At 52.9% G+C, this 19,437-nt stretch overlaps 1 protein-coding gene across 1 annotated transcript in view; it reads left to right on the top strand.

The window, feature by feature from the left end:
- Positions 1 to 19,437, top strand: part of GTF2IRD1 (GTF2I repeat domain containing 1) — a 79,056-nt gene that overhangs the window by 56,393 nt on the left and 3,226 nt on the right. Inside the window, 3 exon segments of the mRNA XM_023753460.1 lie at positions 12,123 to 12,200; positions 13,670 to 13,862; positions 16,655 to 16,692. Of these exon segments, the coding sequence (XP_023609228.1) occupies positions 12,123 to 12,200; positions 13,670 to 13,862; positions 16,655 to 16,692 (309 nt within the window).

Here is a 19,437-nt window from a genome sequence, read left to right as displayed (position 1 = left end):
GAGGGCCTGGAAGGCCCGGCTTTGCAGTGTGGACTGGACCCTGCAGACCCGGCCTTGGCAGGCTCTTGTGCGGATGTCCCTGAAGCCGGAGCTGAGCACCTCTGTAAGCCAGGGCCAGAGTTCTTGGCAGCCCCAGCTTTTCTGGTCCTTTAAATACAGTTCCTCATGTTGTGACCCAACCATAAAATTATTTTCGTTGCTACTTCATAACTGTAACGTTGCTACTGTTATGAATCGTAATGTAAATATCCGATATGCAGGATGGTCTTAGGCGACCCCTGTGAAAGGGTCTTTCAACTGCCAAAGGGGTCGAGACCCACAGGTTGAGAACCGCTGCTCTAGGAAGTCCTCACAGGGTCTAGTTCATAAACTCGACTTGAGTTTTAATTTAAGGAATTACAGTGTAAAATTGCATTCAGCTGAGGAAAGGAGATAATTCTACTTCACTCACTTCACTGCCACCCCCAGCACAGCCTGAGGCCCAGTTCCCGGAGCGAAGCTCCCCAGGGGAAGGGCCATGGCCCCCATGGGCGCCCCTTCTGGGTCCCTCTCCTCTATGGGGTCTGTCCTTCAGCAGGTGCTGTGTGGAGTGGGCTCCCGGGAAGAGGCCCTGAGCTGGGCCTGGCTGCCATCAGCTGAGGGCGTTTGGTGGAGGCGGGAACAGGTCCCCTTCGGCCCCTTCAGAAACCCGTCCCACCACTTCTGAGCCGTGTGACCTTAGACAAGTTAACTGTCTGTAACCTTGGATGAGCTCACTAACTATCTGATCTCGGGTAAGTTAACTTGCTGCCCGTGATCTCAGATAAATAGCCTTCTTGCCTCTGGGCCTTGAGGCTACACGGAGCAGAAATGCCCTCGGTGGCGACCTTCCCCCACTCCCTGCACCGCGCTCTGCCCGCCCCAGTCACAGGCTCACTCCTCCGGCTTCTCCTTCCCCACCTTCTCTCCACCCCATATCTCTGTCGGGCTCTTGAGGACTCAAAATAAAACCTTCCTTTCTCAAGTTTCTAAAGATAGCACAATTCCAGCGCCAGCCACATGTTTTTCCACTTAATTATCTCTGCTTTCTGTTAATTAGCTCCAGTAACGATCTTCTCCGCTTCCCGAGAGCTGCTGGCATCTGCTGGGCGGGGCCTGGAGGCCTTTGTGGGCAGACAGACGCCTGGCTGCCAGGCCCAGAGTTGGCCGGCTGCCTCCTTTCTTCCCCGAGAGACTGCGCAGTGGGCGATGGAAGGATGTGATGTCAGGAGGCCCCACCCTTTTCCTGGCCTGTGGGGGCTCAGCTGGGTCAGTGCAGCCCCGTCCTACCCTTGGGTTGGTCGGTGGCCCCAGCCCTGCCAGGTGGGGGAGGGGAACCTCAGAGTTCCCCGGAGATGGTTAAACCGGGGCCTCCACGGGCCCCAGAAGGGGGCTTCTGACTCTTGTGCAACATTCCAGAAACCTCACTGAAACCATGTCCCCAACTGGGACCACCCAAGACGACAGGAACAACCGGCGCCTTTATTTGGGCTGGAAGGGGATCAGCTGGAGGGGTCACCAGGCACTGCCTGCTGAACAGAAGCTCCTGCTGCCTGATAAATGCCTCTTTGAGCCACAGAGTGGGGGCGGGGCACTAAGTGTGGCTCAGCACCGGGCGTTTGCTGGGTGGACTGGATCTTTCCAGCCTCGGGAGGGGTCTTGTGACAAAAGAGGCCACGGGGACCTGGGGGGTGGGGGGGCTCCCAGGCATGGGGACCAGGACAGCACAGCCCGCAGAGGGGCCCTTCAGGCTTTGGGAGCTCAGGTGCAGTTATTTCGCCCATGAACAGTTCCCAGGTGTCTGTGGTCAGGCCCTGGGCTGGGTGCTGGACATTTCATCAACACTGACTTTAAAAGTCAACAGCCTGCCTTGCGGAGCTTACGTTCTGGTGTGGATGCAGAGAATAACCAGTGTGTGAAGTATAAAGCGAGTGAGATGTGAGTGCTAAGGAGAAGCAGGGAAGCCATGAGAGGGGTTGTGTTTATTTTGAGGGAGTTGCAACACATGGGTAGGTGTCCAGGAAAGGCCTTCGAGTAAAGGCCTGAAGGGGGCGGTAGTGAGCTGGGGGGAGGACAAGACTATCACTGCCGGCAGAGAACACCTGCAAAGGCCCTGCGATCACCGATCACCGGCCAGGGTGTTGGAGGAAGGAGATGCGGGACGGGACGGGACGGGACGGGACGTGGTAGGAAATGGGAGGGAAGGCAGATTGTGTGGGGCTGGGTAAGAATGCTGCCTTTTGTTCCGAGTGAGCTGGGAGCCAGTGCAGGCTTCTGAGCAGAAGAAAGAATCCAATTTAGACTTTAACAGGATTGCTCTGGCTGCGGGGGGAGGACAAATGGAATCAGGGAGAAAGTAAGGCGGGAGGCCCGGGGGTGAGTCGTTGGCTCCAGGTATATTTGTAGCTAAAGCCAATAGAACTTGCTGGTGAAGCTGTGAGAGAGAGGAATTTGACCTTGGGGATTTGGGCTGAGCTGGAAGAAAGGGAGGAGCCAGTTGGGAGACTGCAATGTCAGGGCTCATTCTGTAGCTGTGAACTCTGGGGTGTCATCTAGTAGCAGGTCCATGCACAGGCAGGGGGCTCAGGGAGCTCTGGGCTTGATGTATAATTTGGGGAGTCATGAGCACATTGCTAGTTTTTAAAGCCCTAAAACAATGAGATCATTGGAAGTGAGTCAAGTCAGAGCCGGAGTCCTGGTGCCTTCAGTGTTCATGGGTTGGAAAGATGAGGAGGGGCTGGTCAGCTGGTCAGAGAGGAGTGGGCAGTGTCCGGAAGCCCGATGGAAAAACCCCATTTCTCCCCAGGGGGGAGCCTTCTCCCCTTGTGGCCGTGAAGACCCCACAGCCCGGAGACTTGGCTGAGCATCTTGCAGGGATATTGGGATCAGGCCCTGAGCAGTGATGGCTTCTTAGCAGGATCCAGTCTTGGGCCCGAGAGGAAAAATTGTCTTTTATAGGAACCCCCTGCCCCCATACATGATCATAGATACCACACAGGACGGGGCAGGAAAAGAGGGTCCCCCCTTCATGGTCCGTTATCTATTCCGTGAAACTACGCCGATTTCCCATGACCTCTCAGGTGGGGACCTGGGGAATGGCAGGCAGAACATACTACCTGGGTGACAGGCAGGAAGAGTGGTACCAGCAGAGGGTCTTGTGTGCCAGGGGGAGGAGGATGGATTTGTCAGGTGGACAGCAGCCCCTCGGCAGGTTTTAAGCAAGGGAATGACATGGTCAGGTAGACTGTTCAGAAAGAGCAATGTGGCTTGCAGAGCAGAGAATGGATTTGGGGAGGCCAGGTGAGAAGTTCTTGCCACCGTGAGATGAGAGTCCACTGATCCATGGGCTGGACCTGTGGGAAGTTTCTCTGAGAAAGTGGCTTGTCGCCCTCGCCGGTTTGGCTCCGTGGATAGAGCGTCAGCCTGCAGACTGACGGGTCCCAGTTCCATTGCGGTCAAAGGCACTTACCTCAGGCTCCATCCCCGGCCCTGTTTAGGGCGCGTGCAGGAGAAACATCACATCGATGTTTCTCTCTGTCTCTCCTCCTTCCTTCAACGGAAAAATATCCTCCTGTGAGGATTAACAAAAAAAGAAAAAAAAGAAAGAAAGTGGCTTGTCATGGAGACCACCTGGATTTGTGGATGGAAGCAAGGGGATACAGGGTTCCTGTGGCTGCTGTAATGAATTACTCAAACTTGGTGGCCTAAAGCAACACAGGTTTATTGCCTTACTGTTGTAGAGGTGAGAAGCCTGAACTTAGCCTTACAGCAGGGCCCCAGCCAGGGCGTCGGCAGGCAGGTTCCTTCCGGGGGCTCTGAGCAGGAACTGTTTTCTCGTCTTCCAGCTTCGGGGGCCACTCGAATTCATGGCCCTTCCTCCATCTTCAAAGCACCACTCCGCCCTCTGCTTCCGTTGTCCCAGCTCCTGCGTTGGACCCAGTGACTATACAGGGTGGGGCAAAAGTGAGTCTACAGCTGTGAGCACTGGAAACGGAGTTTATCCTTGTATTATTTATGCGTTGCTGTCTTCTTTTCCTCATGAACAACTGTAAGCCTACGTTTGCCTCACCCTCTCTTTAGGGCCCACTGGAATCATCCAGGATCATCTCCCCACCCCAAGATCCTCAGCTTAGTCACAGCAGCACAGTCCCTTCTGCTATATAAAGAAACCTAGTCACAGGCTCCGGGGATTAGGACAGCTAATGGGGGGCCACGTGCTCGGCTGTGGGGCCACGACAGCCTACCAAGGGTTGGAGGCAGCCAGCCAAGGTTTCTCCCTTGAGCAGCCGTGTGGGAGAGTGGGGTCTGGGGCACAGGGAGAGGCTATTTGGGGAAGGGCAGAACCCAAGGTGCTCAAGGAGGCAGTTGGAAATGTGGGTTCGGGGCCGCAAGTGCAGAAGAGTGAGGCGCTGCGGCATGGGTGGGGTGGACGGGAGATCTCTTCCCTCCTCACGTGTGGAGACAAGGTCCTGATAGGCAGTCAGCGTGATCATGAGCCTGGGTTTTAGACATCCCTCTGCCGTCCTTGCAGCCAGGACACAGAGAGGCTATATATACTACGAGGTGGTTAGATCTCTAGGGTAAATCCTGGCTCCCCCACTCACTCACTGTGGAACCTACGGCAGGGTTTGTCTTCTTTGTGCCTCAGCTTTCTCATCTGTAAGATGCAGATACTCATAGAGCCTCATAGGGTTGTTGGAAGGATTAAGTGAATGAATCCATACAAAGATCTAAGAATAGTGTCTGGCACTTTAGAGCTTGGTTTCTCGCCCAAGCCTGTTTGGCTCAGTGGATAGAGTGTCGGCCTGCAGACTGACGAGTCTCGGGTTCAATTCCGGTCAAGGGCACATGCCTGGGTTGTGGGCTCGATCCGTCGTAGGGGGCGTGCAGGAGGCAGCCGATCAATGATTCTCTCTCATCTATGATGTTTCAATCTCCCTCTCCCTTCCTCTCTGAAATCAATAAAGATATTTTTTTTAAAAAAGAGCTTGATTTCTCTATTTATTGAGCACCTATGATGTGTCAGGCATTATTATAGGTGCTTAATAAATAAACAGGTCACTGAAAATCAACCATCCCAGCCCGCAGGGAATGTCCATTCGTGGTAGTTAGCTGTAGCGTTGGCTGCTGCTGCTGCACAGCATGAGGGTGTGTCCTCAGAATCAGCCAGGTGATGCAGGAGCGCATTCCTTCTGCCCCAGCCTGTGCGGTCAACAGCCCCAGTTTGTCCACCTTTCCTACGAGAGGCGCAGATGCCTTGCTCATCATGCGGAGGGCATGGCATTCTGTGTCTGCCCAGTGTGGCTACAGTTCCGCCTGGTCCTTGGCCAGCCTTGGGTCAGTGCTGTCCCTGTCTCTGTGTAGCTGGGACCTAGGAGGAAGGGAGAAGAGAGGAAAGGAGGCAGAGCAGAGAGAGGGGGAGAGAGAGACAGAGAGAGAGAGAGAGAGGTGGGGGGAGGAAAGAAGGCATTTCCCCTTGGGAAAGGCCATGAGTATGGCTGGCCCAAGGATTGTCTGTCTAGGATGGACCCCATGACAAAACTGGGTGCCTGCCCTGCCCAACCGGGCTAAGCCATAGGGCTGCAGGAGCGTTTGTGAGACAGCCCTTCCAGAAGGTGCTGGGCTGATCTCAGACAGGAAAGCAGAACCTAGGCGTCAGAGAAACGTGGATGTGAGTCCTAGTGCCACCGCTGGCAGACCATGATCCTTGGTGGCTTTGGGCAGGCACCTGGACTCCTCTGAGCCTCAGTTTACTTATTTATAAAACGGGGATATCAACACCTAGAGGTCAGCCTCATGATGAGGAGCAAAGGGCAGCCCTCAGTTTGCAGGCAGTCTCTGGTGGGTGTGTGGTCAGCAGATGTGGGATTTGCATCCCCAGGTTGGCAGCTGAGGGGATAGTGGGAGGGCCTGGTAGCCCCAACAGGGAGGCCCCAGCCAGAGAGTCCCCCGTTGGCCACTGTTTCAGCCCCTTGTGTGCAGTTGGAGGTCAGACAGCTGGGCTGTAGGGAGGAGCACAGAGCACCTGCCCCAGCAGGTTGTGGCCCAGCATCCACCCCGGGAAGAGAGGCGGATTGATGGGAGCACAGAGCCAGGCCTGAGGGAGCTGTCAGGGAGAACACTTGCTCTCTCCCCTCCTCCCTTCCCCTCCCCAGAGGACCTCATGCACTAATCACATCAATCGCTCTGTCATCGATCTCTGCATGTAGCAATCGATGAATTGCTATAACCTTTTATTTTGAAATAATTTTTAATTTACCAAGAATTGCAAAGATTCAGAGTTCCCAAATACCGTTTGACCCATGTTAGGACATTAACATCTCACGTAACCTTGGCACACCTGTCAAAGCTAAGAACTTAACATGGATTGACACGATGTGATTAACTAAACTACAGACATTAAATTTCATCATTTTTTCCACTAACGTCCTTTTGATGTTTCGGTGTTCAGTCCCGGCTACCACATTGCCCTTGGTATTCATTTATTTTTATTCTTTCGTTGGTATTCCCTCCTGATGGTCTGCTAACTGGTTAATACATACTACGACGAACACCGTGGACCCAGCACCCGCATGAGAATTAGAACAGTACCAACAACGTGCACCGCCCACGTGCTCGCCGTCATCCTGTCCACCTTTCTCCCAGCACAAATACCCTGAATTTTATGTGTACCGTTCTCTTGGTTGTTGCCTCCAAATTTTCAAAACTGCAGGAAAAAAATGAAAGAATAGTGTTGTAACGGCCTATACATCCTTTCTCTGATTCATTCATTCTTAACATTTTGCCAGGTTTCCCTTCTTCCTCCCTCCATCTTTCTCCCCCCCACACACAGACACCCCCCCATTTATTTCCACTTGAAGTAAGTTGCAGACATCTTGACTCTTCACACATCTTTCAACACACATCTCCCACATCTCCTCAGAACAATGCTATTCTTTTACATATCCACAACATTATTATAACACTTATGAAACCTAACATCTCCCTCTTGTCTAATTTGTTTCATTTGCTTTTTCTTTTTCTACTCTCATAACCACGGTACCCTACTGTAACGAGTCCGGGACTTGCTTTTGTCACTTAACGTTACGTAACATATTGTGGAAACGTGCAGCTGTGGCTTGTTTGTTTTCACTGCCCCGTAATGTTCCATGGAGCGGCCATACCACCCTGAATTCCTCTGTCTTCCTGCCCTAGGCTGCTTGGGTTGCTCCCAAGGCCCTGCACTTAGCACCCTTGCACATGTTTCCTTTTGCGCATGTACAGACGTTTCTCTGGGTACATGAGGTCACGGGCCTGGGCGAGGGCCTCCACCCGCTGCAGCACAGCCACCCCCTGTCTGAGCCTCAGTTTCTCCATCTGTAAAACAGCGATGGTGGAATTCCTGCTGCCCCAACGTGCAGGCCCAACAGGAGTTAAAAGATGAACCCAAGTGCACCTTCTTCTCCTGGCAAAGGCCTGGTGCCAGGAAAGGGAGGTGTGTTCAGCTGCAGGCCTGAGGGAGGAACGTGGCTGCTCTCCCACCTGTGGCCCTGGCAGCTGCTTCCTCAAGGGGGAGCGCCCTCACGTCCACCATGTTCTCTGCAGGTCCAGACCCGCCCAGGCCCGGCAGAGAGAGGGGAGAGGAGGAATATTTATTCCACCTTCTGGACCAAGCTCTCCCTCTAAGCAGCCCTTCCCTCGCTGTGGGCTGCCTCTGTGCTTCTGTTTATGATCAAAGCTTATCAGCATGGTCATCAGTCCCAGCTGCAGGCCTCACACCAGGCAGGGAAAGTCCAGGCTGTTCACGGCTCTGGTACTTTGCCCCAGGAGAAGGCTGTGGGGCCACCCCAGGCATCACCCCGAAGCTGATCGGCTTAAAATTGTGTATCTACTCTGGCTGTGATTTAATAAGCTTGGTTGCTTTCTTCCCCCAGGCAAAATTTCGTTAATCCTCGGCTAACGAACAGCAGATTAGAAAGGACAAGATGAGAGCTTCTGGAGCAGACAATAGGGATAGAGAGGAGACCAGGAAACTGGAATGAGCAGGAAGAGGCGGGAGAAATGCCCGCAGGATGGGGCAGGGGCAGTGGGATACAGGTCACTGCTGCGGGGGGTGAAGGGGGCACTTTCTGGAAGGCACTAGGGGGTAGATCATGAGGGTGACTTCTCTCACACCCCCCACTGTGTGCTTAATAAGAAAAGGGCACTGGATACATTTTAGAAATTGTTCTACCTAAAATGGGAAAATCAAACCCAGAGGTTTGAGAATAAACTTCCATTATCTGGAAGAGTCTCCTGTAAAATTTCATTTCCTGAGACCACAGGATAATTGAGGCATTGGTCTAGTAATGCCATCAGTAACAATTTGATTTTGATGGCTTGAGACCTTAAAGTTTTTTTATGTGACATGATTAGATCCTCCCAACAGGCTAGGATTCCTAGTTGCAGGATGTGGAAACAAAGGCCCAGAGAGGTTGAGTGATTTTCCAAATGTCACACAGCATTAGGGTTACAATCAAGATGGCTTTGTAATCTACTGAGCCAGGGACCTTTCCTGTCACTGTCCCTTCTACCCCACTGTATGTAGGCATTCAAGCAGATACTTTAAGGCCACACACACACACACACTCACACTCCACATTGAGCCCCTTAATTATGTTTCCAAATGGAGAACATTCTGCAGTGTTGCCGCTATTGGTGTCTTTTACAGCCAACCTAGGTTCAGAGGTGCACAGGAGGCGTGGTTTATTCTAAATCCCCAGAATAGGTTTGCTGACTCAGGGTTCAGAATAGTAATAACTAGCCTTTAGACCAGTGGTTCTCAACCTGTGGGTCGAGACCCCTTTGGCGGTCGAACGACCCTTTCACAGGGGTCGCCTAAGACCATCGGAAAACACATATATAATTACATATTGTTTTTGTGATTAATCACTATGCTCTAATTATGTTCAATTTGTAACAATGAAAATACATCCTGCATATCAGATATTTACATTATGATTCATAACAGTAGCAAAATTACAGTTATGAAGTAGCAACGAAAATAATGTTATGGTTGGGGGTCACCACAACATGAGGAGCTGTATTAAATGGTCACGGCATTAGGAAGGTTGAGAACCGCTGCTTTAGACCATGGCGTGTAGCTCCCGTCCCCCTGCCCCCATTCTTTACCCAGGGGTAACCAGATGCCGGGCCAAGCTGCATCAGCCAGGGACTTTGACCACGATTCACGTCAGGGAGACCAGCTCTGTCCTTGACACCTCCAAGCCCCAACACCAGTATGTTCTGAGGGTCACGTTGCCCTCTCCCCATCACAGAGCTGGGCAGGTTGGGGCTGGGACAGGAACATGGAGGGGCCCCTTCCCCTCTGGTTCGGGTTTCCTCCCAGAAAGGGGGTCACTCCTTTGCCCCCACAGCCCGAGGAGCTGCCTCCTGTTTCCTCTGAGTGCCCAGAGGGGCAGGGGCACCCTCCCCTCCAGCCCTCCCACCCCCAGAACCTACTGGCCCATTTATTCAACTGATCCTTTACGAAAAAAGGGCCATCTTTCCTCCAAATTAAATAAAAACGAAGAGGTGAGGAGAAGCTGAGGCTGGAGAACCCAGTGGTAACTGTTGTGGGCCTGGCACGGTCCTCACATAGCGGTGTTCAAGCCGGCGGGTCACCACACGTTCCTCACCCTCTCCTGCCTCGGACGAGGGCTGTTTCCTGTGCTCTGCTAAGTGCCCAGGAACAGCACCTAGTCCAAGTGGGACCGCGCTCATGAAATATTTGTTCAGGAGACAAAGGAGCAGTGAGCAGAAGTGCTGAGAGCTGACGTCACATGACTCAGGTTTCTGACTCCCGAGTCCTGTGCCCTCTGGGGTCTGGCATCGCCTCTCCCAAGGTGAGGAGGCTGTCTTGTCTTGGTCTCTCTCCACCCACGGGGCAGCAGGAGCCTCCGGAGGAGGCAGGGTGGGTGCATGCGACAGGCACACTCAGACTCCACAGAGACGGCCTGGTCAGACGACCACAGCAACCTCAGCTGTCGGGCTCACCTTTGACTGCTGTCCACTTCCTTTCAATCCAGCAGGCTTTGTCGAGAACCTACTATAAATCCAGCCTTTCCCTGGGCTCAAGAGGAGACAGACCTGGAACTATGAGCTGATACAGCAAAAAATTAAGAGGAAACACCTTAAAGATCAGCTCCTCTTTGTGTAGATGGGGAGACAGAGACTTGAGGAAACCCGGGGTTTGTGGGGGAGTGAAAGAGCAGGGTTCGGGGTCGGACACTATTCCTGGCGCTTCCCAGCTGTGTGCGGTTGGGCAAGTTACGTAACCTCTCTGAACCTCTGTACCCTGGGCTGTGGTGAGGAGGGGCCGTGGTGGTGTCTGGGAAAGGTGTCAGCTAAGCGTCTGGCACACAGTGGTGTGAACCCAGCCCCCTTCCCCGGTTTGCGGAGCTGTCACGCCTGTGCAGAGTCCTGCCCACCAGAGGAATCCCTGTTGCAGGGGGACGAGTGGAAAGTGTCTGCCACTTCCCTGAAGGCTCTCGGTGGTCCTTGGGCCCAGGACTCTGTCAGTTGTCTTCCCGGGACCTGGAGAAGGATCAAGTCCGTTGTAGCCGCGTCTAGGGTCCTGGAGACCATGTGGAGGGACCGTGGTGGGGCTTGTGGGAGGGAGGGCTCTGGAGGGGCTGAGGTTTGGGTCTTGGTGCAGCGGAATAGAGCCATCGCTCCCTGAGATGGGGACACAGGAGGAGGTTAACTGGGCTGCCTGGTGTTTTGGGTGTCTCAGACACCCTGATAGCTGAAAAGAGAGAGGCAGGAACTTGTAGATCCGACAGATCTAGATTCCATAGTCAGGAGGGTGGCCATGAGCAGGGCCAGACAAGGGGCAGCAGGTGAAGGAGCGTGGGGAGGTGGGGCATCAGCAGGCAGGATGGAAAGCTCCCCGGCCTGTGGGGCGGCCCCCAGACTGGGGGAGAGAGATGTGCAGGCAGGGGCCGCAGATGCTGAGAGATACAGGGCCTGGGAAACGCCGTTCCCGTCGGCCTTCTAAATGGCACTGAGTTCTGTGAGGTTTTCCAGATTAAAGCAGGCGTTGTTTTTCTCCACAGACCCATTCTATCCGTTCTGCCCCTTATCTCCCAGGCCCTGGCTCCCTGCCAGTGTCCAGCTCCGCCCCCAGCCCGGGCCCGAGGCCCAGCCAGTGTGGTTACTGTGTGATGGTACAAAGTGCCCTTCCTGGAACTCCAGCTCTCTCCCCAGCTCAGGCCACAAGCCAGCAGGCTGCTGACCCGGGACCCTCTTCATGCCGTCCACTCCCCTGGCCTCTCCTACACTCGACATCCCCCAGCCCAGGCCCTATCTCTGGGGCTCCCCTGACCCAGCTGCTCTTCTAAGCCAAGGAGAGGGGTGAGGGGAACACAAGGTCCAAGCCCCATGAAGAGCTGCCCTGGTGCGTTCTGTCTCCCTGACACGGGCCTGGGGCTGGTGGACTGTGAGGCAGGCAGGGTGAGTGCCTGTGAGTCCGGTTCAGTCACACTGGCACCCGCTGCTGGACCCCTCACAGCCGCTTCCCCTAGCACCAGCCTGTGCTTCAGCCACATCCAGTGTGCTGTGACCGTGCACCCTTGGGTGCCATGCATGGGCCAGTCCTTGTGCCTGGGTGCCTTTTCCCAACCCCACTCCACCCTCATCAGCCTTCTAACAGAAGGAGAGACACCCCTTAAACAGCTCGCTCTCCCAGGGAGCCTCTCCGGACTTGCACGATGCATGCCCCATGTCTCCTTGTAGGTGTCTCTTCTGGGTGGGCGCTGTGACTGTGTGCCACCCCCCTAAGCTGTGTGTGCCTCAGGGGAGGGGCCCTGCCTCCCTCTCCTCAGGCTGTTCCGTGCTTCACATGAGGCCTGTGCTGGAGGAGCTGTTCAGAGAACGTGGGATGGATGGATGGATGGATGGATGGATGGATGGATGGATGGATGGATGGATGGGTGGATGGGGACCGAAGCAGGCTGCAGGGAAGTGGGTGGGGCCTGGGGAGACTGCTCCAGCCGGTGAGGGTCAGGGGTGCCACATAGGAGAGGGAGCAGGTGCAGTGGCCAAGCCCATGCCAACCCTCATGCCCCCATGTCTTCCTCTTGTAGATGAAGATGATGCCAACAGACTCGGGGAGAAGGTGATCCTTCGGGAGCAGGTGAAGGAGCTCTTCAATGAGAAATACGGTCAGTTTCCCGGGGTGGGGCCCCTGGGGCAGGATCTGTGGGGCCAGTCTTCCTGGGTGGCCCCTCCTCCCTCTGCAGCCAGCCTGGCCTCCAGTTGCCCCCAGCTGGCCTGCCAGCTCTGCCTGAGGACATAGTTGCTCTGCCCGTGACTGATGGGAACTGATCCTTCAGTGCCCCTCTCCGAGAAGGGGAAAGAACCCAGTCTGTGGTATGCAGGGCAGCGACAGCAGTCAGCATTTCTGCTCCTCCAGGCCTGGGCTGTGTGGCAGAGGCCATGGCCCACGGCCAAGGACTTATTTATGCACATACCCGTCCGCCCAACCAGTGCTCAGCCCTGAGGACTCCAGAGGAAGGAGTCTGCTCCAGCCATCAGGGGCTCAGGCCCCAGAGGGAGATGGGCATGGGAAGATGAGAGCCAGGAGATGCGAGGCCCTGTGCTGAAGGCAGAGCCCAGGGTGGGACCGTTGATATAGTTAAATTGATACAGCACTTTCTAGATTATGGAGTGTCAGGCTGTACCAAGTGCTCTACGTGCATTTACACTTTATTTGTGATGAATATTGTACTCTCTCCATTTTACCTTGTAGCAGAGGAGACATACAGTAAATTTTTTACAAAGAAGAATTTCAGAGAGAGAAGAATTTCCGAGAATGAGGGGGGGGCGGGGTGGTTAGGAGTGGGAGGCCAAGGCCTCTCTGGTTAGGTGATCAGGAAAGCCTCTTGAAGAGGGGGCATTTTAGCTGAGACTTTAATGTCAAGCGGGGACAAACACTGGAGGAAAAGCTTGCCAGGCAGAGGGACCAGCGGGAGGGCGGAGGGCTGGAGCAGAGCACGCAGGTGGGTGAGGTTCCCGGTGCGGCGGGGACGTGGGCAGGCCTGAGGTGAGTCAGGGTTTCATTTTGAGAGTAAATGGGAAGCCACAAACTGGGGGTTTGTGCTGTTGTCTTTTTCACTTTTTATTTTGGAACCAGTTTTCAAACATACACAGAAGCAGAAAGAATGACATGGCGGCCCACCCCGTAACCCAAACCCGGCTTCTGTGATGACCAGCATGTTGCCAGTCTTATTTTATCTTTTTCTGCAAACTCACTTTGATACTTTTAAAACTTTAAAGTGAATCCAAGACATCACATCATTTCATCCCTGATACTTAAGGACTTAATCTTTTCTGAATAAAAGCAGTGGGTTCTCAGCAGCTATCAAGCCCTCATTTGTCAGTTCCAGGTGTGCACACTTGACAAATCCTTGCACCCGGCATGTGTGACGATACCTGTTTCATTATCAGCATTGGGTGTTAGATGTGTAGTTTTGCTAATTGGATCTTTAAATGGTGTGTTTGTGTTGACTTTAAAACTCTCGGGGGTGTGATGGCTGCTGTGCTGGGCCCTGCCAGGTTCCAGCCCTTTCCCAGAGGGCTTGGCCTTAACAGGGCACATCTTCTCCTTACCCTGACCCTCTGTGTCCCCTAGGTGAGGCCCTGGGCCTGAACCGGCCTGTGCTGGTCCCTTACAAACTGATCCGGGACAGCCCAGACGCCGTCGAGGTCACAGGCCTGCCTGATGACATCCCTTTCCGGAACCCCAACACATACGACATCCACCGGCTGGAGAAGATCCTGAAGGCCCGGGAGCATGTCCGAATGGTCATCATCAACCAGCTCCAGTGAGTGCCCCAGCCCTGAGGCAGGGTGGGAAGAGTGGCCGAGGGAGAGGGTGCTGCCTGGATCCAGGAGGGGAATCCCCAAGCAGGCCCCCAGCCAAGACTGGGGAAGGGGAGAGGGAGATTGAGAGACCCATCATGCACTTGCACAGAATCCAGAATGCGGCTAGCTTAACACTCGAATCTTAAAGCTGAGAAAACCGGTACCCAGATCAGGAAAGGGATGGTGAAAGTCAGTATGAGTCAGCTTGGCTCCAGACACAGGTATCTTAGCCTGTCCAGGCTGCTGTAACAATACCATAGACCAGGTGGCTTAACAGAAATGTATTTCTCATGGTTCCGGGGGCTGGGAAGGTGCCCGCAGACACAGTGTCTGGTGAGGGCCCACTTTCTGGTTTATGGATGACCACCTTCTCCCTGTGTCCTCACATGGTGGAAGGGACAAGGGAGTGCTCTGGGAGCTCTTTTATAAGGTAGCCATCCCATTCACCAGGGCTCCACCCTCGTGACCTATCACCTTCTAATACCGTCACCTTGGGGACTAGGTTTCAACATTGAATTTGGGGGACACAGATATTTAGTCTGTATCACCAGGTGTCCTGATTCCAACCCCGTTCTGCTAAAACACAGCCGCAACAGTCATGGGTGTTTGTTTATTTTTAAATTTTTAATTAAATTTGACTTTCTGACTCTATCATTAATTTTTACCCATTTTAATGGTATTTATACAATAACAGTCTTTTCATCACCCAGAGATATTTTATTTTTATTTTTGTCCATATTTTACCATATCCTATATAACAAATAGGGGTATGCAAATTGACCGTCACTCTGCCACAAATATGGCGGAGCCCACAGCGGAGGGGGCGGTTTCCATAACACAAGATGGCTGCACCCACAGGGGAGGCCAAGTTCCCGTAATGAGCCTTAACGAGCAATCAGCAGGGACCTGAGGCTTTGACCTCCCCCACACCCGCCCCCGTGGAGCTTGACGGGGACCTCAGGCCACGCCCCCTGCCCCGGTGCCAGGCTGGGGGACCTCAGGCAACGCCCCCCGCCCCGGCTCCAAGACTGGGGACCTGAGGCCGTGCCCCCCCGCCCCAGTGCTGGGCTGGGGGACCTCAGGCTGCTCCTCTCTCCCCGGGCCTGGGGACCTCAGGTCACGCCCCCCACCCAGTGGGGCTTGACGGGGTACCTGAGACTGTGCCCCCCTCCTGGCAGGGCTTAACGGGGGACCTCAAGGTGTGCCCCCTGCCCAGTGGGGCTTGACGGGGGACCTGAGACTGTGCCCCCTGCCCAGCAGGGCTTGATGGGGGACTTCAGGCCACGCCCCCTGCCCAGCAGGGCTTGACAGGGGATCTCAGGCCGCGTCTCCCGCCTGGCGAGGATTGATGGGGGACCTCAAGGCATGCCCCCCAACCCGGCCTGGGCTGGGGGACCTCAGGCTACATCCCCCGCCCCGGCACCAGGCCAGGGACCTAAGGCTGTGCCCCCTGCCCAGCGGGACTTGACAGGGGTGGGACCGGCAGGGTCTGGATCTAGCCCAATTGGGAGGAGCCGGCCGGGTCTGGGTCTCGCGTGATTTTGAGGTGCACATGGGTAGGCGGGGACTTGACTCTACATCCCATGGTGCACCCCAGACTCTGACAGGAGGAAGAGATTTTCATATACATTTTACTAATTTTCTTTCATCTCTGACACTTCTATTATAGAGAAAGGGCAAATAGCAATATTAAAATATTTCCTCTAATTAGTCCCCTTTTAATGTGCACGAGTTTTATGCACCAGGCCACTAGTATCCTTATAATATTTTAAATAGAATAGTTATTTGATTATGTTCAGATTTAAAAACAAATTAGGGAAATCTAAAAAGGTAGAAGAAAAGAAGATAATCCATAACTCTCCTCTTCAGAGTTCACATTGTGGTGTGTTCCATATTTTTCCCCTACGCATATTTCCTTTTCAGTTTTAAAAATAAAATAATATTTGAATGTGTACAAAAAAATCAAATCATTCAGAAAGGTCTCCAATGAAGAATAGAGGTTTCCATTCTCCCCCACCCCCACCCCCTGAAGTAACCACTGGAAAATACAGGAGATCGTAGGAGCCCTTCCCCCCGCCCCCCCCCCCCCCCCCCGCACCCCACAGGCTGACTTCCCAGAGAAAACCACCACAGACACGCAGGGGCTTTCCAGCCATGTTTCCCCTTTTTTTTAAATGCCTCTTAGACATGCTTTTGGAGAAAATGAAACTGAGGTCACACAGTATTTATCTATAAACTAAATAAAACTCGATGTCTCCTGTCTGGCTGTCGTGGTTGCACTTGAGCGTTATTTGTGTCCAAGATAATTCCCTTTAATGACTGTACGATGGGCCATACTGTCTCTGCTGAGGGACATTTGAGTTGCGTCTAAATTTTTTTGGTTTATATAAATAATGCTGCAAGTAAAATAATCAAATAAAAAATAAAAGATTTGTTAAATAAATAAATAAATAAATAATGCTGTAATGAATGCCTATTTACATAAACCGAGGCACACATTTCGGATCACTGGGTCAGACCACACCCTCGCTTTGTAGACGAGGGAACCAGGCCCCCAGGGGCCATTTGCCTGACACACGGCACTTTAAATAGAGACCAGACTGGCTGGGTCTTACCTGGCTACACTCCAGCAGCAGTGGTGGCATCTCATCTCACATTATTTATATACGAGATGTCCAGATTCGGGGCGTATCAGGTGAGAAGGAAAAGAAAAAAACCTCATTTCCTAACTGCCACCTCATTTCTTTTTCAGACCTTTTGCAGAAATCTGCAATGACGCCAAGGTGCCAGGTAAGTCAGAGGCTGAAGAAGGCACCCTTTTACCTCGCAGGGACCGATCTGTGGACATAGAGCAGGTGGCATGTCACAGGTGGCTGGCCATGGAGAGAAAAGTCTATCCCTCCCACTAAGTACTTCTCCAGGGAACCTGAGATCTCCATCTGCAGGGCCAGCATTCCCAAAAGGCCCCAGGAAGCCCGCAGGTGCCCTTGGAGGGGGTCCCTGTGTTAGACCAACTGGAGAGAGAGGATGAGGGGCAGGCTGGAGCCAGGAGGAGGGGACGTCAGATAGGGTCATGAAAGTCACCCAGGGAAAGAAGGAGTGGCATGACTGGCAGGGGTAAGGTAGCCAGGTACTTCCGAGACTGGCTGGACCCCCTTGATCCCACTTGCATTTGCAGGGCACGTGCCTGCACCAGCCCCCGGGCTTTTAGAACCTTTCAGTTCACAGGAACCTGGGAGACTGTCTTGTACGAGGGTTCCGACTGAGAAGGCGTGCGATAGGACTCAAGATGACTGGGAGGTGTGGCCTCGTTGTACAGCTGGGAAACTGAGGCCCAGAGAGGAGGAAGGACTTGCCAAGGCCATGTAGTGATTGGTGGCTGCCTAGAGCCCTGTGTGCAGATGACCCATCTGAACCGCAGGCCACTGTGGTCTGTGGCTGTTCAGTGGGGAGAGGAGTGGGATTCAGCAAGGCCACCCCACCCCAGCCTGAACCCTGAGGCCCCAACTGCGGATAGGTTAGGGTTCACCTGACACTCCACTGCCTGAGGTGGCACAGCCCAACCAGAGACCACCTCCCCTATCATGTGCCCATTAAAAAGGCCCAGCAGGGCACCAGGCACTCAGGGTAGGGAGGTGATTGGGTTTGAGAGCTGCTCCCAGGTCAAAGACAGAGACACAGAAGGCCCTGAGGAGGCCTCAAAGAGGAGAGTTTGGGACAGCTTATCAGAGGTAGATGCAGTCACTTACATCCCCCACGCCCCCACCCCGGCCGGGCAGACTGCAAACTGAAAGTTTCTAAAGCCCAGGGCCTGGTGTAGGCACGTGGCCTGCAAATGCAGGCAGCATCCAGGGGGCCCAGCCAGTCTCCAGCAGCACCCGCCTCCCTCACACAAAATTCCCTCCTCCTGGCTCACAGCCTGGGCCAGTCCTGCCTCCACAGTCTTCTGTTTCCTGGGATCTCTATTTATATCACATCACAGACCCCCAGGCTCTTGGTTTTTCTTCACCACTGGACAAGCAATTGCCCTGGGCCCAGCCTTCCCTCACACTGTGTCATTAAGACCCTTCTGGTGGCTGTAGTAGGGTTCTGCTCAGTAGCCTGTGACTCAGTCAAGCCTCAAGCCCCACTGACGTAGCACACAGTTGCAGATCTTTTTTCTAAGACTTACATCCTCACATCAATTTAATTCAGCAGCAGCAGAACCTGCTGAGGCCTGCTCTGTGCCGGGCTTGGACCTGGGCCCTTTCACACACCATCTCCTGGAGTCTTGCAGCACATTGCTGTCCCCTTTCAGCTCAGAGAGCTTAGTCAGATTCCCAGGGTCACCCAGGTGTAAGTGGCAGCCGTGAGATTTGAACTTGGGACTTCTGGCTGGAAACCAGAACTCTTCTTACACTGGGGCACTGCCTTGTCTCCTGGTACCTGTGAACTGTCATCTGTCAGGTTCGGGTCGTCATGCAGGAGCAGTAGCAATAATATCGATACCAATTCTCCGTTTCTGAGTATTTACTAGAGGCCAGGCACCTCATCTCACGGGACCCTCCCAGCAGCCCTAAAGAGTCTTATTTACATTTTACTGGCAAGGAAAGGAAGGTGCAGGGACATTGACTAGGTGTACCAGTTACTAATGCGGATTTTTTTCAATAGATGGAGTTACACATATGTTGATATATATGCGATTTGATAGGTATGCTATTTCGTTGTATTGACAACAAGCTTCAAAACTTCATGTCAAATTTGCTGAAGGTGTTGACATCATAGATATTTTTATGCTTAAAATGTCGAATTTCGTGCCAAAAAAAGAGCATTTGCGGGAAGTTTTAATTCATTACTTTATTTTGAAGAAAAGTGCTGCCGAATACTTCGGGAAGCTTATGGTGAACATGCTCCATCTCAAGATACTTGTGAACGCTGGCTTAAACGCTTCGAAAGTGATGATTTCGATGTGAAAGACAAAGAACATCCAGGTCAACCGAAAAAGTTTGAAGACCAACAATTACAAGCATTATTGGATGAAGATGCGTGTTAAACTCAAAGACAACTTGCAGAGAGATTAAACGTTGCTCAGCAAACAATTTCCAATCATTTACAAGCAATGGGAAAGATTTTAAAGGAAGGAAAATGGGTGCCTCATCAACTGAACGAAAGACAAATGGAAAACCGGAAAGTCATCAGTAAAATGTTGCTTCAGCGGCACGAAAGAAAGTCTTTTTTGCATCGAATTGTGACTGGCGATGAAAAGTGGATTTATTTTGAGAATCCCAAATGCACAAAATTATGGGTTGATCCAGGTCAACCATCAACATCAACTGCAAGGCCAAATCGCTTTGGAAAGAAGACAATGCTCTGCATTTGGTGGGATCAGGAAGGTGTGGTGTATTATAAGTTTCTCAAACCAGGTGAAACGGTTAATACTGATCGCTACCGACAACAAATAATCAATTTGAACCACGCTTTGATCGTTTGCTTCATGATGACGCACCATCACACACTTCAAAACCAGTTAAAGACACCTTATAAGATCTTGCCTGG

This window comes from Myotis lucifugus, unplaced genomic scaffold, assembly GCF_000147115.1.
Source record: "Myotis lucifugus unplaced genomic scaffold, Myoluc2.0 scaffold_45, whole genome shotgun sequence".
NCBI classification, from domain to species: Eukaryota; Metazoa; Chordata; class Mammalia; order Chiroptera; family Vespertilionidae; genus Myotis; species Myotis lucifugus.
The sequence above is the reverse complement of the archived record's forward strand: the minus strand, read 5'-3'. Positions and strand labels throughout refer to the sequence as shown.